Below are 27,439 nucleotides of genomic sequence, written 5' to 3' on the forward strand. Positions count from 1 at the left end.
ATACATTTGGGCACAGTCAATAGCGTGCTGGACTTCGGGCTAGAATGTTGAGGGTTCGAAACCTGCTCCCTGCTTGTTTCATTACATTATTATGCCGGTCTCAGACAAATAGCCTGGATTGTTACTCCTATCTCATTCCTCACTCTCTTTTCCACGCGTCATTCAGCACGCTTGTGGGCGTGCTGGCAGGATGTACTGTTTTTTATTCTGTATATGAATTACAAAATAATGTTTCTAGTCTATTGCATAGCTACAATGTGTAATCATTGATGTCCCAGGAGCAGGAGTGGTAAACACTGTTGAAGTGTATAATTGTAATACATACTGTACATACAGACACAGCATCATTCACAGAATGGAGTTTGATACACCTGGTTTTGGATATGACAGAAGAAAAACTTGCAGAATAGCGATTTCGTAAATTAACTTTATGACAAAAAAATATGCACAATCGTTTGTTTCTACATTAACTAACATATGTTGTCCTCTCAATTGTACATTTTTTGCTTGACTCGTTATGACGTTATAACTACTTACATTTGCCAACGCGTAATGTTTTGTCAGCCATCTTTGCTGAAGAAACTCACCAGAGAGGGGTGGCTCAGTGTCAAATTCGTCATTGGAACCACTCGATATGATTGGTCATATAAAAACCTTGGGACCCAAATGCGTAATGAGTGCTCTAACTCCCCCTTGTGGTGGTCTGGAGCAATGAAGCCGTGACGCTGGGTACCTCTAAGTCCTGCGGTGTAAGTTCGCAACTTTTGTAGGAGGAACCACTGTAGCTGGAAACGGCTGATTTTTTATGGAATATCTACAATTGCGAAGAAACTGAAGATCTCGTACAATGCTGTGTACTACTCCCTTCACAGAACAGCACAAACTGGCTCTAACTAGAATAGAGAGAGGAGTGGGAGGCCACATCTAATCAAGAGGACAAGTACATTAGTGTGTCTAGTTTGAGAAACAAACGCCTCATAAGTCCTCAACTGGTAGCTTCATTAAATAGTACCCGCAAAACACCAGTCTCAACGTCAACAGTGAAGAGGCGACTCCGGGATGCTGGCCTTCTAGGCAGAGTTCCTCTGTCCAGTGTCTGTGTTCTTTTGCCCATCTTAATCTTTTCTTTTTATTGGCCAGTATGAGATATGGCTTTTTCTTTGCAACCTTGCCTAGAAGGCCAGCATCCTGGAGTCACCTCTTCACTGTTGACGTAGAGACTGTTTTTTTGCGGGTACTATTTGATGAAGAACACAGACACTGGACAAAGGAACTCTGCCTAGAAGGCCAGCATCCACTTGCAAATTTAAGGGAAGTTGGTGGGTGCACAGTGCACTGTTCGGATGCTGAATTATTTTGGATGAATGTGCGAAAGTAACCTTTTTTTAAGTGATTTGCTTGACAATCAACATGTGTTCATGGCACACTAAAAGTGAATAGATTGTTACAATTAAAGCATGTAAAGACATAAGACGAGCTGGGGGGGTTGCTTGCATGCTGGCTGTGTGGGAGTGCTTGACGCATTTGCTGAGGCAACAAGTCGGGCGAGAGGCAGCGCTGCATGGTACTGGCTGTATTATGCCAGCTGCGAATTTTGTAAGTGATGGTTTTATTCTTTCAAGTAAAAACTACCAATATTCAGTGGCTAAAGCCCTACAATCGCAATTCAAATATTGCTAAATACCAGTAAATTGAAAATGTGTCCTATCTATCTTTCTGTGCAGCTGGCTAGCAGGTAGCTACTCAGTCTATTCTGTGCCTAGGCTAATTATTTTCTGCAGTTTATTCTCCCATCACTATAGCAACTCATCAACACCAAAAATAACCCTACAATGTAACCTAACCAAAGAGGTTCTTCTCCAGCGAGGAATTTTTGTATGGAGGTCAATGAGAGTATCAAATTTGGTTAACAAAAAATGTAATGGCTTATTTGGTACGTGTGGCTTATTTGATAGAATAGTTGTTTCATAATGATTAGGTTGTTACAAGTGTACTGATATAAGTAGAACACGTGACATCCCGGCAACTTTGAGAAAAAACACTTTATATTAGAGTTGTGCCTGGTCGTCACTTTACCACAGCCACAAAGTCATAAACCGTGCCTATTTCTAGAATTTCTCTTCTTAAAATGTGATTTTAAACCTAACCCTAAACTTGTATTTATTTTTGTATATGTTTTTATATGACCCTAACCTTAACCACACTGCTACCTTATACCAAACCCTAACTTTAAATTAAAACCCTTAAATAATTTTTACGACATAGCTAACGTTGTGGCTGAGGTAACTACTGCACCAGTTGTTCAAGTGCATATCTACCCTCTCATTGGTTAGGACAGACCTACCTGATCTTGCCTCCTCCCGACTGCCTCCATTTTTTTTTTAAATTTATTTTTATTGTCACAGCGGCCACTAGAGTATCTGATCAATACCATGGATAATCTGTGACCCAACCCAGGTGTAGGCCTACTTTAAAAGTAATCTATACTATTAGACTAGTAGCCTTCTGTGTTACAGTTCAGATTTAGTGAGAAAAGTTAGGCTGTGTGTGTCAGTGTTATGCTTTGTGTGTGTGTGTGTGTGTGGGGGGGGGGGTGCTGTGTGTGACTGTTGGTGGGGGTAGTGTGTGAGTGTGTGGGGATGCATAACATAGCATATTTTTTCAATTCTAATTTCATAAATTATTTAAAATTGTTATAAACTCTCAGTTTTTCACAAAGCATGAAGATATGTTAATAATATGACCACCATATCTTAAATGATTGGGTTTAAATTATTGTAATTATGCATCCTGTACTGCTTAAATTGCATATTAAGTGCACAATTTGCATAATATAGCATTTTCATTTAAGAATTTTTACTTTTATTTGAATCATCTCTGTGTTCTACATCAGCCCTGAAAATGTAATAACAATAATACCACATGTATTAAACGTGTTGAATTTAAGAATCCAGACAGGTGATTTGGTGCCATTTGGTGCCATTATTGACTAGGGCTTAACATTGAACTGTCCGTGACCTTTTTGACGTTTTCTGATCACTTACAGATTAGATATTGAAGCAATGGTAAGTCCTATCCTCATGAATTGAAAGGGTCTGTTCCTGAGAAGCTTCTCTGTAACACCAGAGCCACAGTTTAATTTTGTCCCCTAACACGTCAGTATGCAAAATCCAGACAAGAGATTGCAGCAAAAGAAACAAAGCACCAACACAGGAGATGTTTTCAATGCAATTTGTTTTGCTTCATTGGATACATAAATGATGCTGGACGATTTCCCATAGGTAGTTAACTAGCTAATGTTTGCCAGCTAGCTTAGTGTTAGACTTTCCATGCAACTAGTATGTGATGTTTTGTGATTAGCTAGCACGCTAGCTAGTTTTCTAACCAGGGCCGTTTCTAGCTCTTTGGGGGCCCTAAGAGAGATTTGGTTGCCCCCCGATTTTAGTGACCCCCTCTTGACGGTGGAGAGAAACATTTTAGTTTTCATGCAATTCTACTCATTTTGCCATGGGGCAGGGAGAAGGGAAAAAACAGTTTTACAGCTTATTTCCTACCATTCTACCCATTTTGCCATGGGGTGGAGAGAAATTTGCAGTTTTAAAGCAAATATCCTTAAATGTTACACATTTTGTAATGACATATGCCATGTTAATATGACTAATATTAGTGAGAATGATTAATGGGGCCCCCTGGAGGTCAGGGCCCCTGGGCACGTTTGGCACAGAAACGTTTGGTGATCGACTACGAATGTCTCGGAGATCGACCATTCGATTGCAATTGACCGGTTGACAACCACTGTTATAAGGTTAGATAGCTAGCTACTTTTTGTCAACAAACCTATGAGTAAGGTTAGTTCATTTTCAATATAAACACTCGCTACCTTAATGTTAGCAAGTACTATTATTGCTAGCTGTATAACACAACATCTAGTTAAGTAGCTAGGCCTAGCTATAGGCCTAAACTATAGAAATCATTATAATGATAACTAGTATAAGTAGGTTAATGTAGAGTGTCTATACTAAATTGTCATACATTCTTCTTCTCTACCGCAGATTCACATAAGGTTTTTTTGTAAACATTTTATTTAACCTTTATTTAACTTGGCAAGTCAGTTAAGAACAAATTCGTATTTACAATAACGGCCTACCCCAGACAACACTGGGCCAATTATGCGCCGCCCTATGGGACTCCCAATCACAGCCGGATGTGATTCAGCCTGGATTCAAACCAGGGACTGTAGTGACACCTCTTGCACTGAGCCCAAGTTCTCAGACTCCAGAATGGGAAAATGCTTAGAAGAAAGAAACAGATGAAGACAGAGACATTATTGATTTCCATTGTTACTTGTAATGTTAAAAAGGAGATAAAAAGAAGGGCTGTCCCCGACTAAAAATAATCTTGGTCGACCGAGAGTCGTCTGTTCTTTCGACCAATCGATTGATCAAAACTTTAAAATGTGTATTTTTCCATATATAGACACACCCTAGGTTTGAGTAAAATCAACTGCTGAGCTTGTTAAATGCTTTAAGACACGCAAATTACTAGAGAGGGAGCTAGAGATCAAAAACCAGAAGAAAGAAACCTGTTCCCACCCTCCTCCTCCTGCTGCCCGCTGCTGGCCTTCGCAGATTCTGCCTTTAAGCTCCTGAAGTTGCCGGTAATAGGCCACACCAGCGGTCGGCAACCTTTTCCATTTGGAATGCCAAGTTATCTTAACATTTCGACTGATCTGTGTGCCAGTTATGATTTTCATATGCACATTTTCATGGAACAGTTTTATTTCATTTATAATAAGGTCTTCATATCTCAAAATCAATGTAATGTGGTTAAACAAAACTCTATCTAAATGAAAATGATACAAATATAAAACTAACTTCTATTTCCATTGCCAGTATGTAAAAATAGCCTATATAAAGCAAAAAATAAAAATATTGCAGCCTGCAAATTTCCTGATAAAAATAAATATCTTACAAATCACATTGGCTACGCATGGCCTGTCTGCAAGGAACTTGAAACATTGTATCAACTATTAACTTCGTCAGCCCCAAAGCTCATGCTAGCAAACCTTCAACATTGTATAAAATATTCTTGGCCTTCAGAGTTTCCTGCCCCAGTGAGCTCCAGACAGGCAGACACAGCTGTAGGCTATTTGCGCAAGGGATAAGAAGTAATCAGGAAGGCCAATTTTATGACGTTTCCACCCGACCAGAGTATAACATTTTTACCCCTTTCATGCTGAGTGGTTATTGAAAGGGAGAGAGCTGTAAAGATTTTTCAAATTGGCTACTTGAGGAACTATTTTCATTCTTAATGGATGTAAAAGCAGACTTTGTTTACTTACAGTTTGAGGCGAAGAAAAAAGCCTAAGCCAAGTTTTATGTGTAATCAAGTGCGTGTCCTTACTCAAGATTGACAGAAGCCCAAATTGACAACTTGTAAATGGAATTAAATAAACCCCCCCCCCAATTCTCCACTGCCTCTGCAATGAATGAGTCCACTCAGACAGGCGTGAATCAGACAGATTTCTCGTGTGCCATCATTTTTTTATATACAGTGGGGAGAACAAGTATTTGATACACTGCCGATTTTGCAGGTTTTCCTACTTACAAAGCATGTAGAGGTCTGTAATTTTTTATCATAGGTACACTTCAACTGTGAGAGACGGAATCTAAAACAATAATCCAGAAAATCACATTGTATGATTTTTAAGTAATTAATTTGCATTTTATTGCATGACATAAGTATTTGATCACCTACCAACCAGTAAGAATTCCGACTCTCACAGACCTATTAGTTTTTCTTTGAGAAGCCCTCCTGTTCTCCACTCATTACCTGTATTAACTACACCTGTTTGAACTCGTTACCTGTATAAAAGACACCTGTCCACACACTCAATCAAACAGACTCCAACCTCTCCACAATGGCCAAGTCCAGAGAGCTGTGTAAGGACATCAGGGATAAAATTGTAGCCCTGCACAAGGCTGGGATGGGCTACAGGACAATAGGCAAGAAGCTTGGTGAGAAGGCAACAACTGTTGGCGCAATTATTAGAAACTGGAAGAAGTTCAAGATGACGGTCAATCACCCTCGGTCTGGTGCTCCATGCAAGATCTCACCTCGTGGGGCATCAATGATCATGAGGAAGGTGAGGATTCAGCCCAGAACTACACGGCAGGACCTGGTCAATGACCTGAAGAGAGCTGGGACCACAGTCTCAAAGAAAACCATTAGTAACACATCCAGCGCATGTCCAGGCCCGTCTGAAGTTTGCCAATGACCATCTGGATAATCCAGAGGAGGAATGGGAGAAGGTCATGTGGTCTGATGAGACAAAAATATAGCTTTTTGGTCTAAATTCCACTCGCCGTGTTTGGAGGAAGAAGAAGGATGAGTACAACCCCAAGAACACCATCCCAACCGTGAAGCACGGAGGTGGAAACATCATTCTTTGGGGATACTTTTCTGCAAAGGGGACAGGACGACTGCACCGTATTGAGGGGAGGATGGATGGGGCAACCTCCTTCCCTCAGTAAGAGCATTGAAGATGGGTCGTGGCTGGGTCTTCCAGCATGACAACGACCCGAAACACACAGCCAGGGCAACTAAGGAGTGGCTCCGTAAGAAGCATCTCAAGGTCCTGGAGTGGCCTAGCCAGTCTCCAGACCTGAACCCAATAGAACATCTTTGGAGGGAGCTGAAAGTCTGTATTGCCCAGCGACAGCCCCGAAACCTGAAGGATCTGGGGAAGGTCTGTATGGAGGAGTGGGCCAAAATCCCTGCTGCAGTGTGTGCAGACCTGGTCAAGAACTACAGGAAACGTATGATCTCTGTAATTGCAAACAAAGGTTTCTGTACCAAATATTAAGTTCTGCTTTTCTGATGTATCAAATACTTATGTCATGCAATAACATGCAAATTAATTTCTTAAAAATCATACAATGTTATTTTCTGGATTTTTGTTTTAGATTCCGTCTCTCACAGTTGAAGTGTACCTATGATAAAAATTACAGACATGCTTTGTAAGTAGGAAAACCTGCAAAATCGTCAGTGTATCAAATACTTGTTCTCCCCACTGTAGCCTATATTTGCCACTGCTCGACTAAAACAATCTCGGTCGACTAACAGCTTATTGACCCAACAATCGACCAGTCGACTAAATGGGGTCAGCCCTAATATTTTTTAGGTATTAGGTATTTTCACTTGGTAATGAGTAGTAATTATATGGTAATTATAAAAGTAACTAACTATAAACTTAGTTTAAATAGCTAAATCCTGTGTAACAACTAGCGATAGCATTGTACTTATGCAGATATGTAGTCTGTGGTCCATTAGTGAGTTTACCTTACCACTTGGGCGGCGCTTTCAGAACCTGATGATTGGATTGTCAGGATGGGTAACATACTATGTAGGTACACAATAATTACAAGTAAGTGTTCCTCAAGATACACTTCAATTTAACTAGCTAAATCCTGTATAACATATTGTAATTACATAGTACTTATGCAGAAATCAAATGTAATCTGTGGTGTACTACTGTATTATTTTCTCACTTGTGTGGTGCTTCTAGAAGCCTCAAAATTAGGTCCAGGTTGTCAGGATGGGTAATCCACTAATAGGTAAGAATAATAGATACACATAAATTACTAGTTGTTTTGAATAAAGTATAATGCCATTCACTTGGTATAAGTTTATAGTGAATGCCATTCCCAAATCTTCAAAACATTTATTATAGAGGCATACTAAGTATGGTAAGTACAGTCTATAAATTACAGTATATTCATCCATCCTCAACAGTAAATTAATTACCTTTTTGGAGGATCAAAACATTCTGGTGGATGAACAAATTGTGTTTTGTAAATCCAGAACATGTATCGATCATATCTTCTCGGTCTGCACAATAGTCAGAAATAGACTACAGGAAAATAAGCCTACTTTTGCATGTTTCATTGATTTCCAGAAAGCTTTTGATTTCGTAAATAGGGATCTTTTAGCCTATAGTTTGATAAAAACAGGGGTTGTCCATCATCAATGTTCAGCTATGCCACTGATCCACAGAGTGAAGGAGACACCGGGTAAAGTGGGAATGAAGAAACAAATAAAAGAGTGTCTGATGGACATTTTATCACGCAATCCAGTCCCTCTACCAAGCACCAACTGCCTGTGTGTGAGTTAATGAATTTCGTACAGATTGGTTTCCCACACCCTCGGGTGTAAAACAAGAAAGAAAATGTTATCGGTGCAATAAGATGGAGACTCATGATCAATCAGAAAATAACACAGACAATGCATTTTCGAAAATCCGGTACTAAGAAAAGTGTTTTTCAGTTTTGTTTTGGTGAAGAAATGATTGAGTTCACTAGCAATTATAAATATTTGGGTCTTTATTTTGATGAACATATGACCTTTATATACGTCACATCTGCCCTGGCCGACTCAGCAAGTAGAGCTCTTTTTTTTAACCTTTACTTAACTAGGCAAGTCAGTTAAGAACAAATTCTTATTTACAATGACGGCCTACCCCAGCCAAACCCGGACGACGCTGGGTCAATTGTGCACCGCCCTATGGGACTCCCAACTCGAATCAGGGACTACAGTGACGCCTCTTGCACTGAGATGCAGTGCCTTAGTTGGATATGCCAATTGCCAGAATAGCCAGCAAAGTTTTTCAATGGCAATTTCAATAAAACACACACACAATACACACACACACAATAACATACGCACTATACATATTGGCCAGTCTGAGATAACTCTGCCTAGAAGGCCAGCATCCCGGAGTTTCCTCTTCACTGTTGACTTTGAGACTGGTGTTTTGCGGGTACTATTTAATTAACCTGCCAGTTGAGGACTTGTGAGAGGTCTGTTTCTCAAACTAGACAGTCTAATGTACTTGTCCTCTTGCTCAGTTGTGCACCGGGGCCTCCCACTCCTCTTTCTATTCTGGTTAGCGCCAGCTTGCGCTGTTCTGTGAAGGGAGTAGTACACAGTGTTGTACCAGATCTCTAGTTTCTTGGCAATTTCTCGCAAGGGATAGCCTTCATTTCTCAGAACAAGAATAGACTGACGAGTTTGGAAGAAAGTTATTTGTTTCTGGCCATTTTGGGCCTGTAATCGAACTCACAAATGCTGATGCTCCAGATACTCAACTATTCTAAAGAAGGCCAGTTTATGGCTTCTTTATCAGCCCAAAGGTTTTCAGCTGTGCTAACATGATTGCAAAAGGGTTTTCTAATGATCAATTAGCCTTTAAAAATGATAAACTTGGATTAGTTAACACAACGTGCCATTGGAACACAGGAGTGATGGTTGCTGATAATGGGCCTCTGTACGCCTATGTAGATATTCCATTAAAAAAATCGGCCGTTTCCAGCTATAATAGTAATTACAACATTACATTACAACATTAACAATGTCTACACTGTATTTCTGATCAATGTTATGTTATTTTAATGGACAAAACAAAAAAAATCTTTAAAAAACAAGGACATTTCTAAGTGACCCCAAACTTTTGAATGGTAGTGTATGTAAATAAGGTATTCCTGTTTTTTTGTTTTATACATTTGAAAACAATTCTAAAACCTGTTTTTGCTTTGTCATTATGGGGTATTGTGTGTAGATTGCTGAGGATTTGTATTTATTTAATACATTTTAGAATAAGGCTGTAACATAACAAAATGTTGACATTTTCAAGGGGTCTGAATACTTTCCGAAGGCACTGTACCTGCAGTACCTGTACCTGCATATGCAATGGTTAGGAGATGAAGCAGATGACATTTTTCATTTCACCTGTCAACTAACTTTACATTATGAAGCTGAAGTAGTTCCCCAGAACAGTTGAGCAAGTCACGTGTTTGTTTGTAAATGGCACAGTGGGAGAAAGCGGGAGCAGGTGAGTCCAGTTGTGTATTGACAGGGTTGGGTTTTTTGTTGTTGAATAGAGTGATCAGGGACGTGCAACTATAGTTTTTCTTCACAGAATATACATTAGTGCAACACATTAGGCAGAAAACAGCTTCCTTTTCATCATATGACAACAGAAGTGCAAGACTATTTGGATGGCAGACACATAAGTAAGGTATTTTGTTATGCATGGCTATCATATTTTGAATGTTTAGGCCTCTCATATAAAGAATGTAGCCAGCTACAATTACCAATGTATAGCTTAAAGTTAATCTAGCATTTTACTGGAGAAAAATAGGCTGGGTACACCGAGAAAAGTACCAGAGTAAAGTAGCTACATATCAGTCAGAGCGCTGTCTGCTGAGAGAATGCAGTTTGTGAATTCTCATTAGAATTTAAAAATGAAACACAAAATTAGTCTGATGCTGAGCAGAAATTCCAATAAGCATTTTAGATCTACGTTTACAAAATGCAGCAAGATATTTTCTTATGCATTTGATCTTTTTTTTAAGTGGCTGAATTAATAAGGTGACGGGGCATCATATTGTGTTAGCTTTCTGCCGTGTTTGAGAAGTGCTATCTTGATTTCCTTGCGTTTTTTCTTTACTCCATTCTCGGCCCATCTACTCCTCCCCCTCTTCTCCGAGCTTAGCAGGCAGGCCCATTGCCCTAGCGACGCCACACAGAAACAACGGTAGACATGCTGCTGGAGAGCCAGTACTGTTCTTCCTTCAGACAAGCATGCGTCAAAACTTTGTTCATTTGCACAATGTCTCTCGTTCACATACGCTTGTAAATGTCTGAACTCACCAAAAATTACATTTGGTATCACCTTCCTATACTTGGTATCACCCATCTATACTTGTATAACTTCATGAGCTGGATTGCCTGTCTTTGCAATTTGTTTATTTTCGTTTGCGCTCATTAGCATATTTAGCTAGCAGCCTCTATGGAAATTCGCTATTACCTGTGCTAATTTTCAGAGCATTTTTGATAATAGATGCCCAATGGGCTTTTTTGCTGTTCTTTTGGCACCCCCTTGTGTACCAAGTCGGTAATACCTTAAATCTCGGGATTAGAGAAGGATGGTATAACGATATGAAAATCTGGATACCGCCCAACCCTATCACCTAGTAATTACTTATGCAGATAGTACATGTACTCCGTGGTGTACTAGTGGATTTATCCTCCCACTTCAATGGCAAGGAGGTTCAGGTTGTCATAATGGGCAACATACACATTATTTATAAGTATTTTTTTATATATATAATCTTGGATGACACCCGCATGGTAGACCCCAGTCAGTGAGGTAGACCTAAATCTGATCTGTTTTTCAAACTCAACCGAGTTAACCAAGATGGTACACTTTTGGGGGGCAACGGCTAGCAACAACACTGAGTGGAGATTTTGTAGAGTGCGCATTCATGGGTTGGTAATTAGAGCCTATCCAACCTTTCTAATCTTGGACAGCCAGCGCATCTGTCCACAAGAGATTACAACCTTGCAACAGTTGTTACTGAATCGGATGTTGCTGATAGGAAACAAAACACTAAAATGGTGAATGTAGTGGAACTTGCCTATTTGTAACAAGCATTTTAATATGGAATTACAGACTGCAATTACCACTAGTTATGAGTTATTACAACTAACTATAACAATGTAATGAGGACCCCTTAAAATGACAGTCATCATAACATTAATCTGAATTCTTAATTAGTCGACTATCTGAAATGGCATGATTGATTGATTAATTGATTGATTAAAGGCAAGAAAGGGTGTTGGCTATAAGGCAGGCAATTAAATTGCAGTGTGAAGTTCCCACCCAATTATTCGCTCAGATAGCTTACATAAATGTGTTTGAGAAAAAAATGATTTAATCTTTAACATTCATCAATTACAGTAGGCTCCAAAAGTATTGGGACAGTGACACCTTTTTTGTTGTTTTGGCTGTGTACTCCAGCACTTTGAATTGATACAATGACTATGGGGTTAAACTGCACTCTGTCAGCTTTAATTTGAGGGTATTGTCATCCATATTGGGTGAACCGTTTAGAAATTATAGCACTTTTTGTACATAGTCTCCCCATATTAGGGGACCAAAAGTATTGGGTCAAATGTACTTATATGTGTATTAAAGTAGTCAAAAGTTTAGTATTTGGTCCCATATTCCTAGCAATCAATGATTAAATCAAGCTTGTGACTCTACAAAATTGCTGGATGCATTTGCTGTTTGTTTTGGTTGTGTTTCAGATTATTTTGTTTACAATAGAAACTAATGGTCAATAATGTCATTTTGGAGTCACTTTTATTGTAAAGAAGAATCGAATATGTTTCTCAAGACATGCTAACCTCTCCCTATTACAATAACAGGCGAGGTTAGCATTTTTTTTTTTTTTTTGCGTCTGTAACTTTCTCACTCATCATTATTCATAATTAATTCAGGATTATCCATAATCATGGTAGCATCCACATTAATGTAGAGGTGTTTATACACATATTATATTCTTATTTACAATAAAAGTGACTCCAAAATTGCACAATACATTATTTACCATTGACTTTTATTGGACAGAAAATAATCTGAAACTAGCTTGAGTGCCTGTTTATCGTTGCCTGCTAGGAATAGTTTAATACACATATAAGTGAATTTGACCCAATACTATGTACAAAAAGTGCTGACATTTCTAAACGGTTCACGATGTGGTAAACAAAAATCTAAAATGAAATCTAACAGTCTGCATTTAAACCTCATAGTCATTGTATCATTTTAAATCCAAAGTGCTGGAGTACAGAGCCAAAACAACAACATGTGTCACTGTCCCAAAACCTTTGGAGCTCACTGTAGCCTGTACCACTTGGGTTGACTTCACAAAATCAACTCATTTTCCATTGACAGCAGTCAAACGTTAAAACCAGCAGATATCTCCCACAAAAGCTAACCAGTCTTAATATACCCCGGTTACATGTATAGCCTATAACATTCATATTTCTCTAAATTATGAAGCAGTTTGCTTGCCCGATCAAACATTGAAGGGACAGGAGACATATCTGGGAGATACAACATGCCGAATTGAGAGAGGTGTATTCTCGGGAACTGGCCATTGCACGGTTTATTAATTTAATAATACAGACTGACACAAGCTGTCAGTGAAAGCTAACGTGCATTAGCTGTATAGGCAAAACAGGTTTCGATTTCAGCACCATTATTGGTGCTCAAAGATATTTCCCTTAACCCGCAACGCTGTCGGTTTAAGCTCTTCTCACCAGAAAAGGTCAAACATATTTGGAAATGTCGAGGACCAAATAAACCTTTCTCAAGCTACTACTGTGTGTGTGTGTGTGTGTGTGTGTGTGTGTGTGTGTGTGTGTGTGTGTGTGTGTGTGTGTGTGTGTGTGTGTGTGTGTGTGTGTGTGTGTGTGTGTGTTTCATGAGCCTTTCATGAGTATACATCACACACATTCAATGCAAACAATTATTAGACCGTGGCACTTACTTCATCTGTTTCACGATGGTACTTTTTCCTGACTCCCCAGCCCCTGAAGGGATGAAAAGAGATAAGGGGGTATTAAGAAACGTTACATCAATGCTGTGGTTTTAATTTATATTCATAGTCTAACCAGAAAGCAGGTGTGTGATTTGGACACTTCAGACTATGGACAAGCAACCAGGAAGCCGATCGACAGGGTCCGGACACCCCTCCTTCCGAAAAATCTTACCGAGCAGGAGTAGTTTTACGTCTTTCGCGGCTGTGACTCCATCTTCTTTGAGGTTTTTCTCGATAGCCTTGCTCCTGTCCAAAGCCGCTCTCTCCTCGGCGCTCAGTGTACATCCCATGGCTACACAACCTCTGATCTTCTTGATATCCAAAGTAACGGTTGGCGAGGACCGAAATATACGAGCAATTCTTTCCCCCCTATTCCTTCCTTATCCGTCTCTAGGCTGACTCGCTCTCGTTCTCCCCTCTCGCTCGCGCTCTGCCGATGACTGGTTAAAGCATGAATAAATTCGCCACGACAACGTTTGACACTTGTTTGAAAAAAGGACTTGTCTTCGTATCTTGCTCTCACGCTCTCTTTGTCAGTGTCGTTGTGCTTGGTCCTCGGGCGGGGAAACTCTACTGGGCGGCGGCAACAGCTACGAGCGCTCGCATCGTTTAGCTTGCCACTCACAATGAACGGAGCAAGGAGTGCGTTTAGATCCGCACTACACTTGCTGACGTCAGGACCAAAGCGAGCATGCTCGAGCAACCATCCTGGTGGCAGAGTACCGTTATACCTGTTTGGCAGTCTCAAGTCAAAATAATTGTATTTATTCTACAGGGGTTTCGTTTTCGGATGGGCCGCAAGCCAGGTTGTCTGTTAGACGTTGGGTTAGATGTGATCTTATTAAATCATAACTGGCTTGCAATTAACTTATTATGCAAATATCACACAGTTTATCTAATTATTGGTCAATCACCATCATAAGTCCATCATCATCATCATAAAAACATAATTAGGCCTATCCTCTTTGATATACATTTTTTAACTGATTCTTTTCAGGAAAAATAGCTAACTTCCTGCATTTCAACACATGTTGTGATTGGGCACGAAGCGAAATGTGCTGTTTTATAATGCTATTTTTGTCATGCGTCTGAGAGAAGATTTTGCCATTTTAAAACTAATTTGCTGCAATTCTACACATTTTGCCATGTGGATGAGAGAATAGTTTGCTGTTTTAATGCTGATTTCATGCTACTCAACACATTTTGCTTTGAGGCTGAGAGAAAATGTTCCAGTTTTAAATCTCACTTTTAAAAGTGCTTATTCTGTTAACTCATAAATAAATAATGTTGTTGACTCATCCTATACTCCCGGGTGGCATAGCAGTCTAAGGCATTGCATCTCAGTGCAAGAGGTGTCACTACAGTCCCTGGTTTGAATCCACGCTGTATCACACCCGGCTGTGATTGGGAGTCCCATAGGGCATATTGGCTCAGCGTTGGCCGGGGGAGGCAGTCATTGTAAATAATAATTTGTTATTTTGTTCTTAACTGACTTGCCTAGTTAAACAAAGGAAAATAATATATACTTGTATTTGTGACCAAAGCATGAAGTGGAGAAAAAAATAACCTTAAAAAATGCTTGCTATTTCCTCATAGAGGATGATGTCATCCTCCTGTGGATGATGAGCTGGCTAATGAGCGGTCTACTCGCATTAATATTTTCAATGACCGGTATACACCCACACCATTCTATTGTTGGGGTACGCCCACACCATTCGCCCGGCTCAAACCACCACTCTTCCAGTCAGATGCAGAGAAAATCGTCCACGGTTTCATCTTCTCCCGGATCAATTATGGTAACACTCTGTTCGGGGCCTTCCAGCCAAGTCACTTCAGAGGCTACAACTTCTCCAGAATAGTGCTGCCAGAGTCCTGACCAGGACCAATAAGTCAGCCCACATCTCCCCATCCTTGCTGAACTCTCCTCCTAGTAATTAAAGCCTTGAATGGAATGAGTCAGCGACCTCATATCTTGCTTCAAGTCCGCAAGACACGTTTGTGTACTATGGGGAACCAAACATACTGCTCCATTGCCCCTCAACTATGGAATGTTCTCCCTGACCATCTGAGAGCTGCTGCATCAATCGGGAAACATTTACAACGGTCCCAAAACACATTTTTACAGACTGTCTTTCTTATAGTCCTAATCTGGAAACTCCTTTTAGCACCTAGCCTACTATTGCTATTTCCTGCCTTGATAGTAAATGTATGATGGTTTTATTGTATTTTGTATTTTATAATGTTTTTCTATGTAGCGCTTTGAGATAACACAGTGATGAAAGGCACAATACGAATTAAATGTATCATTATTTATTATTATTCCAACACAGAAATTGTCACGATCGTCGTATGGAGTAGACCAAAGCGCAGTGTGGTTAGAATACATTCTTCTTTATTACTGAAGAACACAAAGAACACTTAAACAAAAAAACGACTAAGACAAACGTGACCGCTATATAAACAATGTGCTAACGTGCAACATAACATAGACAATAACCCACGAAATACCCAAAGAAGATGGCTGCCTAAATATGGTTCCCAATCAGAGACAACGATAAACACCTGCCTCTAGTTGAGAACCAATCTAGGCAACCATAGACCAACATAAACAACTAGATGAAAACAACCCCATAAATCTACAAAAAACCCTAGACAGTACAAACACACATGTCTCACCCTGACCTAACCAAAATAATAAAGAAAACAAAGAATACTAAGGTCAGGGCGTGACAGAAATGCTGCTTTTTATATATTTAATCAACTTTTTTTTTAAGGAAAACACTGGACAGTTACTTTAAAGGTCGGCAAAAAAGCAAAAATAACATATTTAACTGTATAACTGATGTTCCATTATACCGGGTCATTTAATGCTTAAAAAATGGATGAATAAAAGATTTGGCTGCAGAAGTGCCATTTGCTACCGATCTCTACAGCTTCCGTCCCAAACAAAAACCCAGTGAAATGAAGTCAACATATACCGGAGGAGTTACTGGCTAGCTTCAAGTGGCTAGTTTAGCTAATTAACTTGCTACGTCAGCTGCAGCGCGCATGACCAGAATTACAACTAATTTCCTGCAATTCTACAGATTTTGCCAATGCTTATGAATGATTTGTATTTTATTTTAAATAAATTATTTGGGGGGACGAATCAACCTGTATATTGGGGGGACATGTCTCCACATCCCCAGTGGCAATTTCGCCAATGATCAACATGTTTTGCATACAGTGTACAGTCGTGGCCAAAAATTTTGAGAATGACACAAATATACATTTTCACAAAGTCTGCTGCCTCAGTTTGTATGATGGCAATTTGCATATACTCCAGAATGTTATGAAGAGTGATCAGATGAATTGCAATTAATTACAAAGTCCCTTTTTGCCATGCAAATGAACTGAAACCCCCCCCCCCCCAAACAAAAATTCCACTGCATTTCAGCCCTGCCACAAAAGGACCAGCTGACATCAGTGATTTTCTCGTTAACACAGGTGTGATTGTTGAGGAGGACAAGGCTGGAGATCATTCTGTCATGCTGATTGAGTTCAAACAACAGACTGGAAGCTTCAAAAGGAGGGTGGTGCTTGGAATCATTGTTCTTCCTCTGTCAATCATGGTTACCTGCAAGGAAACACGTGCCGTCATCATTGCTTTGCACAAAAAGAGCTTCAAAGGCAAGGATATTGCTGCTAGTAAGATTGCACCTAAATCATCAATTTATCGGATCATCAAGAACGTCAAGGAGAGCGGTTCAATTGTTGTGAAGAAGGCTTCAAGGCGCCCAAGAAAGTCCAGCAAGCGCCAGGACCGTCTCCTAAAGTTGATTCAGCTGCGGGATCGGAGCATCGCCAGTACAGAGCTTGCTCAGGAATGGCAGCAGGCAGGTGTGAGTGCATCTGCACGCACAGTGAGGCAAATACTTTTGGAGGGTGGCCTGGTGTCAAGAAGGGCAGCAAAGAAGCCACTTCTCTCCAGGAAAAAACATCAGGGATAGACTGATATTCTGCAAAAGGTACAGAGATTGGACTGCTGAGGACTGGGGTAAAGTCCTTTTCTCTGATGAATCCCCTTTCCGATTGTTTGGGGCATCCGGAAAAAAGCTTGTCCGGAGAAGACAAGGTGAGCGGTACCATCAGTCCTGTGTCATGCCAACAGTGAAGCATTCTCCCAACCATCCAGGAACAGTTTGGTGACGAACAATGCCTTTTCCGGCATGATGGAACACCTTGCCATATGGCAAAAATGATAACTAAGTGGCTTGGGATCAAAACATCGATATTTTGGGTCCATGGCCAGGAAACTCCCCAGACCTTAATCCCATTGAGAACTTGTGGTCAATTCTCAAGAGGCGGGTGGACAAACAAAAACACACAAACTCTGACAAACTCCAAGCATTGATTATGCAAGAATGGGCTGCCATCAGTCAGGACGTGGCCCAGAAGTTAATTGACAGCATGCCAGGGCGAATTGCAGAGGTCTTGAAAAAGAAGGGTCAACACTGTAAATATTGACTCTTTGCAGCAACTTCATGTAATTGTCAATAAAAGCCTTTGACACTTATGAAATGCTTGTAATTATACTTCAGTATTCCATAGTAACATTTGACAAAAATATCTAAAGACAGAGAAGTAGCAAACTTTGTGGAAATTAATATTTGTGTCATTCTCAAAACTTTCGGCCACGACTGTAGTCAATCAATCAATCAATCAAATGTATTTATAAAGCCCTTTTTACATCAGCAGATCTGTCACGCCCTGGCCTTAGTTATCTTTGTTTTCTTTATTATTTCGGTTAGGCCAGGGTGTGACATGGGTGATTTATGTGTTTTGTCTTGTCTAGGGGTTTTTGTAGTTTTATGGGGTTGTATTCTTTTAGGTGTCTAGGTAAGTCTATGGTTGACTGGATTGGTTCTCAGAGGCAGGTGTTTATCGTTGTCTCTGATTGGGAGCCATATTTAGGCAGTCATATTCTTTGGGTATTTTGTGGGTGATTGTGCCACACGGGACTGTTTCGGTTAGTTAACGGTTATTGTTTTTTTGTATTTGTGTTCATGTGGAGTTTTTCTTATTAAAAACCATGGACACCTACCACGCTGCGTATTGGTCCGATCCTTGTTTCACCTCTTCAGAGGAAGAGGAGGAAATCTGCCGTGACAAGATCATCAGATCAGCAGAAACCCAGCCTAAAACTACAAACAGCAAGCAATGCAGCAGAAGTAGTACAGTAGAAGCATAGTGGCTAGGAAAAACTCCCCAGAAAAGCAGGGACCTAGAAAGAAACCTAGAGTGGAATCAGGTTCTGAGGGGTGGCCAGTCCTCTTCTGGCTGTCACGGGTGGAGATTATAACAGTACATGACCATTAAAGCTAGATTTTTCTCCAAGATGTTCATATATGACCAGCAGGGTTAAATAATAATCACAGTGGTTGTAGACATGCAACAGGTCAGTAAATCATGAGTAAATGTCACTTGGCTTTTCATAGTCGGGCATTCAGAGGTTGAAACATCAGGTGTGGTAGAGAGAGTTGAAAACAGCAGGTCTGGGACAAGGTAGCACGTCCGGTGAACAGGTCAGGGGGTTCCATAGCTGCAGTCGGTTCATTCTTTGATTTATTTGTTGTGACAATTAAGTAATTTTACAAGACCATTGAATGTATGTCACATGATAGCCATTATCCAATACAGTGGCATGTAATTCATTATTGAGGGCTGTCACCCAGTGCACATGAAGCCAGTTGGCCTGTTGTGCAGTTTGCAAAAACCAGCCTCTTCAAAGGCTGTATGTGCAGGGCAGATCCTTGCAGACCGCCCACAGTGCTCCTTACAGCACACACAGTCATCTGAATGACTGAAAATAACTTCCTATAGTGGCCTCCTATATTACTTTAGTCTAGTGCCCTCCTTTATCATTAAGTCTCTGAAGAAGGACACCTGTGCTCCAAATTGATGCATCAACATGCTCACTACATACTACAATTTGCTAGTTCTCATGTGGCAAATTTAGCCATAGATTTCTGGTCTATGTTCTCCAGTATGACATTGAGTGTTCCTTTCATGATGATAGAGAGAACTGAAACAACACATGCTGGCTGTGGGATGATTGTGGATGTCCGCCCACACACCATTACATAGAAGTCAGCCAGCACTTGTCTTCTGTCAGCCTATGCAGATTACAATGCATTCAATCATATCAGTACATCCGCTTAACAATGACATACACACAAATACAGTCACACAAGCATTCTTAATTATAAACATGTCAGGTTCTCTTTTACACTCTCTCTTTCTGAAACAGATGTTTCCTTTCCCATTACCTTATTTTCATGTCATTTACTTTAATCCCCTGTGATCATTCAGGGATTTCAGCAGCTATTTCATGGTGATCTCAACAATTGGCTGACCTATAACCTGCTCTGCGATCCTGTGGAACAAATTAGCAGGTGATAGGTCCATGAGAGGGGAAATAAAGGCTTTGTCTATTGTATTGCTTTCTTTATACACCATTACTGAAGTTACCATTAACAACCTCAATACTTCTATGGAACACCATTAATTTTTGTGTGGATATTGTAGATAATATGCTGATGACAGCATCTTCCTTAAATCAATTACTAGATGCTATTAAGATTACTGTCAGAAAAAATGAAAATGAGCAGTCATTCTAAAATATGATTTTATAATAAACTGTGAAACGTGATGGATATGGGGTTCCAAGTTCAGAGAGTAGATGATGATGAATAGATTGGTGAAGGGGTATGATTACTAAAAAATCATGTTGGCTGTGAGTGAATGCCAGTCATCTTCCTCTATAAATTATAAACAACAATTAGCAAGAGAAAGAGTTCTTGTGAAAAATCCCCCTCTCCAAAGTCACTTGTCTAAGTAACAAGCTGTGATAATATATTTGCTTCTGTTGTACAATGAATACATATGATATACTGCAAGGTTCCCAGGAACCGTGTAAGAGGCAGCCATGAGGGAGATAAACAACACTGGATGAAACTGATTCAGTCCATTAGATGAAAATGATTCTTTATTCTAATATGATATGCCTTTTTCATAAGTAATCAATTATCAACATTATATTAAATGTTTTGCGATAAAAAATATTATTCCCTAGGGGTGAAGGTCTTTGTGTGTTTGAATGTGTGAGTGTGTGTGTGTGTGCGTGTGTGGTATGGAAGGATATTGGTCAACATTCAGAACATGTCAAGTTCATGTGTCATCATCGTCACCACAAATGTAGCCTTTTCGTAATATCGGGTCCTCAATAAAGTTCTATACAAAATAATTCACTCTCAACAAGTTCATCACGTACTGTTCTCAGCAGCAGCCAAATCCAAAATAATGATACCCTAACAGTCACTCATTTGACTAATTCACTGGGAAAGTGCCAGAGGTCAGATTTTATCACAGATATCTCCATCTCTATTTTCAAACTTGATGGAAATGCTGACTCACGACAGTTGACTTTTTCAATATCCAGTCTTGACCTACTTGTTCAATGTCTGGAAATTAAATAAGGACAGTGTCACGCGGGACTAGGTGGATGAGGAAGGAATCAGGAGCAGAGAGTTCCACTGGGAAAAAGTGCTCTTTAATATGGCACAAAAATAGACAAGCACAACAACACAGGGCGCGGACAGTAAACGTGACTACCCAAAACACAGGGTGCCAAGTCCAGAAAATTATACACCTCTACCTAAACACACACACGTAACACAAAGACAATCCCGCACAAAACATTGCGGGTACACATACTTTAAATAAGGAAGCTCATTAAGCACATACAACAGGACACAGGTGAAACTAATAACACAAAACAAATAAGACAAACAAAAAAGGGATCGGTGGCGGCTAGTAGGACGGTGACGACGACCGCCGAGCACCGCCTGAACAGGCAGGGGAGCCAACTTCAGCGGAAGTCGTGACAGACAGAGGATTGTAACTTCAGCAGCAGTGTCTGAAGGTGCTCTGTGACAGATCTCTGGGACATGATGAGCAACATTCAGCCCTTGCCAGATGAGCAGTGTCCCTGAGAGTGGGGTGGCCATGGAGTGCCGTGGCCATGGAGTCCCTGCCGTAAGAGGCAGTATAATTCTCTCCAGACCACTGAGGCTTCTCCCAGCGCAGCTTTTTAATGAATTGTCAGAAAGCTCCAGTATGAACATTCATAATTCTAGTCCTTTTTTAAATTCTCCAACCTCCTCTGTAAACCTCTCTCCTCGAACCTCATTCTGTAGCCTAATGGACAATTAAAAGCAGCCTGAATATACGGCTGGGCTGGCCCCCTTCAGAATGAACATGATAAATCATTGTCAACTAGTGCAGTGATATAACATTTAAGCTGTGCAACTGATCTGGTTGAAGTGAGTTAGTGGTATAATACTTATTATAAACTTGGCAGTTTGGGCCTGGATGCTGATTGCCTGAAGTGAGTTAGTGGTATAATACTTATTATAAACTTGGCAGTTTGGGCCTGGATGCTGATTGCCTGAAGTGAGTTAGTGGTATAATACTTATTATAAACTTGGCAGTTTGGGCCTGGATGCTGATTGCCTGAAGTGAGTTAGTGGTATAATACTTATTATAAACTTGGCAGTTTGGGTCCTGGATGCTGATTGCCTGAAGTGAGTTAGTGGTATAATACTTATTATAAACTTGGCAGTTTGGGCCTGGATGCTGATTGCCTGAAGTGAGTTAGTGGTATAATACTTATTATAAACTTGGCAGTTTGGGTCCTGGATGCTGATTGCCTGAAGTAAGTTAGTGGTATAATCAAATTGTATTAGTCACATGCGCCTAATACAACAAGTGTAGACTTTACAGTGAAATCCTTACTTACAAGCCCCTAACCAACAATACAGTTTTAAAAATATGAATAAGAATAAGGAATAAAAAGTAACAAGAGCAGCAGTAAAATAACAATAGCGAGACTATATACAGGGGGTACAGGGACAGAGTCAATGTGCGGGGGCACCGGTTAGTCGAGGTAATTGAGGTAATACTTAGAGTACACAAGCAGTTCAGGTCCCTTACATACAGTGGGAGGAATGACAAGAAATAATTAAGATAACGGAGAAAAGAGAATGAGAGTAGAGGACAGGAAGTGAGGCATAGATATTGTAACACTGGCTGATGTGAAAGGATTTAATTCACACTCGTCTGCTGCATTCTCAAGAGGGCAAAGCAATATTAACAGCTTTTCTTACCTTCACAAGTCACAGCTGTGGTGAGGAAGGTGGAGAGAGAAAAGGAGCTCTGAGCAGCTACAGAGAGAATCAAGCTGTACAGAAGAGTAACTTCATTAGCATATCTAGACAGACAGAAAGAGAGGTGTAAGAAATTAAGAGACAAACATAGAATTACAGTTAGCAGCAGTCATTGAGTTACTTTTCAGAACATCTGATGAAATTCATATTTTTTTTATTTTTTTTAATTGTAAATTCTTATTTGCAATGACGGCTTACCCCAGCCAAACCTGGACGACACTAGACCAAATGTACACTGCCCAATGGGACTCCCAATCACAGCTGGATGTGATACAGCCTGGAATTGAACCAGGGACTGTAGTGACAGTCATGCACTGAGATGCAGTGCCTTAGACCACTGCGCCACTCGGGAGCCCCGAGTTAATTCATTAAGTTATCAAATGTCAAATGTATTAGCCCTCCTTACAACTCAGCCAAAGCATCACACCACATAATGGAACTGTAACCTAAAGACCAAGGTCCGTTCTAAGGCCAAAACTGTACAGGGCATCTCTGCACGACCAAACTCATTTAACTTAGCTTCCTAAAAATATGCTTACATTTTCAAAGAGTATTAATAACTAAGCCCTGTATTTCGCCAAATATCAAAAATAATTTAATAAAATGTCTCAAAGGAATGCAAAGCACTGAACTGATTTGACAGCACAATTTTAAATAGCAAACTAATCCATCCACCACAGCTTTACATGGGCATGCTGCTTATGAGTGGATGGTTGAATGTGAAAAGGGGGAGACGGGGAAGAGGGGGGAGGGACAGAAAAAGTGACTTTACTTTTATGTTAATGTGTTACAGATATTTTCTACATAAATTATAACCATGGGATAATTCAATGTCACTTTCAATATTTGCTAAATTAAATACAGTGATGTTGTGGAAATCATATTGGGTTCTGTTGATGTAACAAGACAGGTTCTAGATAGGGCAGTGTCATGACTGTCCTGTGAGGATCCAAATAGGTCAGATCAGGTTTGCAATGAATGACTTCAACCAGACCCCCTCTCACCCACATAGGGGGGGGGGGGGGTTGAGAGAACGGGTGGGGGTTAACAATTCACACCCTGTTGTAAATAAAACGGAGAAGATTTAGGTCTCCCTCTCCAAATTCACCAAAGGAATGTATCTTTGTTTCAAGAGACCTTTCCCTGCCGAAACTCTAGCACATTCAAAAGCAACTACTGGAACAATATTTCTAACGTAGGAAGTGGGGAATGGTTAGCAGTGATCTATAGAACCCTAATATCATTTCATTAGTTCTTTTGTGATGTCATTAAAAATGTTAGACAGGAAACACTGTAATTTGGAAAGTATACCCACTGCATGTACAACGTTTCCATCCGATGCATTGTGCATAAAATAGGAAAAATTATGTGTTTTTGTTAAGAGATGGGCATAATTTTAGGAGCCATAAGAGACAATTGTTTTACATGAACTTTGCACAGTGACAAGTCACGCCCGTTAGTGAGGTCAGAGAGCGTGACAGCCTTACGGAACCGCCCTTTTGAACAAACTGTATAAAATGATGGGTCAAGAATTAGCATATTGACATGCCACCAGAGGTCTCTTCACAGTCCCCAAGTCCAGAACAGACTATGGGAGGCGCACAGTACTACACACAGTCATGACTACATGGAACTCTATTCTATGTCAGCAACTGATGCAAGCCGTAGAATCAGATATAAAAAGCAGGTAAAAGTCAAACTTATGGAACAGTGGGGACTGTGAAGTAAGACAAACATAGGCACATACACATGTATACAGACACATGATAACATACTATACACTATGCACTATACACAACACATGGATTTTGCATTGTAGATATGTGGTAGTGGAGTATGGGTCTTGTGCACAGACCTAGTGTGTTGTGAATTCTGTAATGAATGTATTGTAATATTTTAAAAATGATATAATTTTTGCCAGACCCCAGGAAGGGTGAATTGGCAGCAACTAATGGGGATACATAATAAATACAAATATCAGACCAGAGAGACGTAACGCTGCAGTTTTACGTTTAAAGTGGTTTGAACTCTGAATCTTAACACGAGGTAGAGAGGATAAACTCACCTCCCGGACAATCACTGGTATGACTGATTCATTAATTAAGCCCTAATCTATGGATTTCACATTGCTGGGCAGAGGCCCCACCCACTTGGCAGCCAGTTCCACCCACTGGGGAGCCAGGCACAGCCAATCAGAATGATCCCGCAGGTGAAGAAGCTGGATGTGGAGGTCCTGGGCTGGTGTGGTTACATGTGGTCTGCGGTTGTGAGGCCAGTTGGATGTACTGACAAATTCTGTAAAACAAAGTTGGAGGCAGTTTATGACAGAGAAATGAACATTCAATTCTCCGGAAACAGCTGTGGTGGACATTCCTGCAGTCAGCATGCCAAGTGCATGCTCCCTCATAACTTGCGACATCTGTGGCATTGTGTTGTGTGTCAAAACTGCACCTGTGTAATGATCATGCTGATTAATCAGCTTCTTGATATGCCACACCTGGCATGTGGATGGATTATATTGGCAAAGGAGAAAGGCTCGCTAACAGGAATGTAAGCAAATTTGTGCACAACATTTGAGAGAAATAATATTTTTGTGCGTATTGAAAATGTAGGGGATTTTGTATTTTAGGTCATGAAACATGGGACCAAAAATTTACATGTTGCATTTATATTTTTTGTTCAGTACAGTTCTGGGGCCTGGCCAGGTTGCAACATAATTGATTACACAGAAATAGTATTGAGTACAGTACACAAATCTGAAAGATGTCTCTCATTTAAAAGATGTATATACAGGTGATCACACTTCCATTTAATGGTATTGTGGCAACAATATTGGATTTTGGACACCATAATGGATTTGGAGCAGAGGGGGCTAGTGGAAGGAGATATAAGAGGATGGGCTCATTGTAAATGGCTGGAATGGAATATTTGGAACGGAACCATACGTTTGATGTGTGTGACACCATTCCATTAATTCCATTCCAGCCATTACAACAAGCCCATCCTCATATAGCTCTTCCCACCAGCCTCCTCTGGTTTGGAGTCAAATCTTAGGAGCACCCCCTAACATAATTGCAAGAGGCTGAACATACAGTATACAATCTACGGAGGAACCTTTGACTGAAAAGCAATGACAGTTTTCACTGACTCAGCCCAATTGTTCTCCTCAAAAAAAATTGTAACTTTACGTATTTTTGTCAGACATTACTATACAGCACCGAATGACATTAAATTGGACTTGGAATGTTGTCTATTAATCAGCTATCAAAAAGTATAGCTTACATTCATTATAAATATTCCTGGATGATATTTCTGCCTATTGTATCTATGTGTATACAATTATATATTTCCAAGATGCATTACAAGGGCAGATAACTGACTACTTGTATTCCACATTTTAGCCATATCAGAGCGTACGATATTGGGCTCCATGAGCTTATGTGGCCCACTCCCCCTCCAGCCAGGCATTGTTCTGCGTTTAGGGACTGTGTCTCAATGTCTATAAATTGACTCACCATGCAGAAAAAGGAAAAAAATCACAACCATCCATTTCATAAATGGGAGACATTAGAGATGTGAAAAAAACATGGTTGTGTATTGTTCTACCTCCGGTAGGAGCATCTCTAAAACTAAAGCACTTTTTGAAGACTGGCCACTAAGCCTATCCTGTTACATATAAATACAAAAGCAAAACAAGAAAAGGTCCATCTTCATGTGTTACGTTCCCCAGTTTCTGTGTTGTGGTTTGCATGTATGTGTTTCAGGAAGATGGCTTCCTGGAATCCCCCAAGCAGCTGATTGGTCAAATTGGATCTGACCCCGCCCTATCGACAGAGGACGCGGCTGTTTTCAATTACCAACTCCTTCTCCAGCTATATAAGCCAGTGCTCTGTTGCTCAAGAGACAGATGATTGCTGAGAGAAGAGAGTTGAGGGTGATATTCTGTGTTGGTTGTTGTTAGGAGAGAGATGATTAGTGTGTCCTGTGTTGGTTGAGTGAGAGAGCTGATTGGTTGTGTCTGTTGTGTGTCAATGGTTTGATTATTGAAATTGTTTGGGCTTTCCCCAACATTACCGTGTGATGGAATAAATTCCTAGTAAACGGTAAATTCTCTGCCTTTTGTCATCCTTACTCGCACCTACAGTCCCATACCTCTTTCACTCCACGGGGAGTTGAGTTGTAGGAGGGTGTCGTGTTCCCTCTTCCTAGAGGTGTACGTAACATAATGGGGGCTCACCCAGGATTCCATTAAACCCACCGGACCCTGCTGCTCTGAGCTCTTTGACCTTTATGGTTAGTGACCTCTCTGTTGTTAGTGATTGAGGTGTGATGGTAGGTTGTGAGTTTGGATGACTTGTTTAGTTTGTGTGTTCAGTAGACTGCAGTGTACAAGATGTCTGCCTCAGCCATCTCCAAGTTTTGAAGCGCCCTCTGTTGATCAGTTGGTGGGGTTGCGGAAAGTAGACCTTTTCGCTATAGCTGACCATTATGGACTCTCCATCCCCGAGAAAGCCCTGAAGGCTCAGTTTTTGGTGCTAATCAGGGAGGGTTTAGTGAGAGTTAGTTGAAGGATGAGAGGGTTTAGTTAGTTGAAAGATGAGAGGGAGGCTTCAGGAGAGGAGACGGGTAGACCTTCTGATGCGAAGTCGGAGGACAGGGCAGAGGAAGGGGTTGCTCGTACCCCCTTTACATTAACCCGATTTGACCCTTTATCTTCTGCTTTGGGTC

The 27,439-nt window shown here is 40.4% G+C and overlaps 1 protein-coding gene across 2 annotated transcripts in view; it reads right to left on the reverse strand.

The window, feature by feature from the left end:
* LOC110520292 (guanine nucleotide-binding protein G(o) subunit alpha) overlaps positions 1-14,094 on the reverse strand; it is a 150,768-nt gene extending 136,674 nt beyond the window's left edge. Inside the window, exons 1-2 of one of the 2 annotated variants that reach the window (XM_036974922.1) lie at positions 13,618-14,093; positions 13,395-13,437 (exon numbers count right to left, since the gene is read on the reverse strand). In XM_036974922.1, the coding sequence (XP_036830817.1) occupies positions 13,395-13,437; positions 13,618-13,735 (161 nt within the window). In that variant the 5' untranslated portion in view covers positions 13,736-14,093. Of the gene's footprint in view, positions 1-13,394; positions 13,438-13,617 lie in introns of both variants that reach the window. The other variant, XM_036974925.1, reaches the window with a different exon arrangement.
* Between the last annotated feature and the right edge of the window lie 13,345 nt (positions 14,095-27,439).

This window comes from Oncorhynchus mykiss, chromosome 1 (assembly GCF_013265735.2).
Source record: "Oncorhynchus mykiss isolate Arlee chromosome 1, USDA_OmykA_1.1, whole genome shotgun sequence".
Lineage (NCBI taxonomy): Eukaryota > Metazoa > Chordata > Actinopteri > Salmoniformes > Salmonidae > Oncorhynchus > Oncorhynchus mykiss.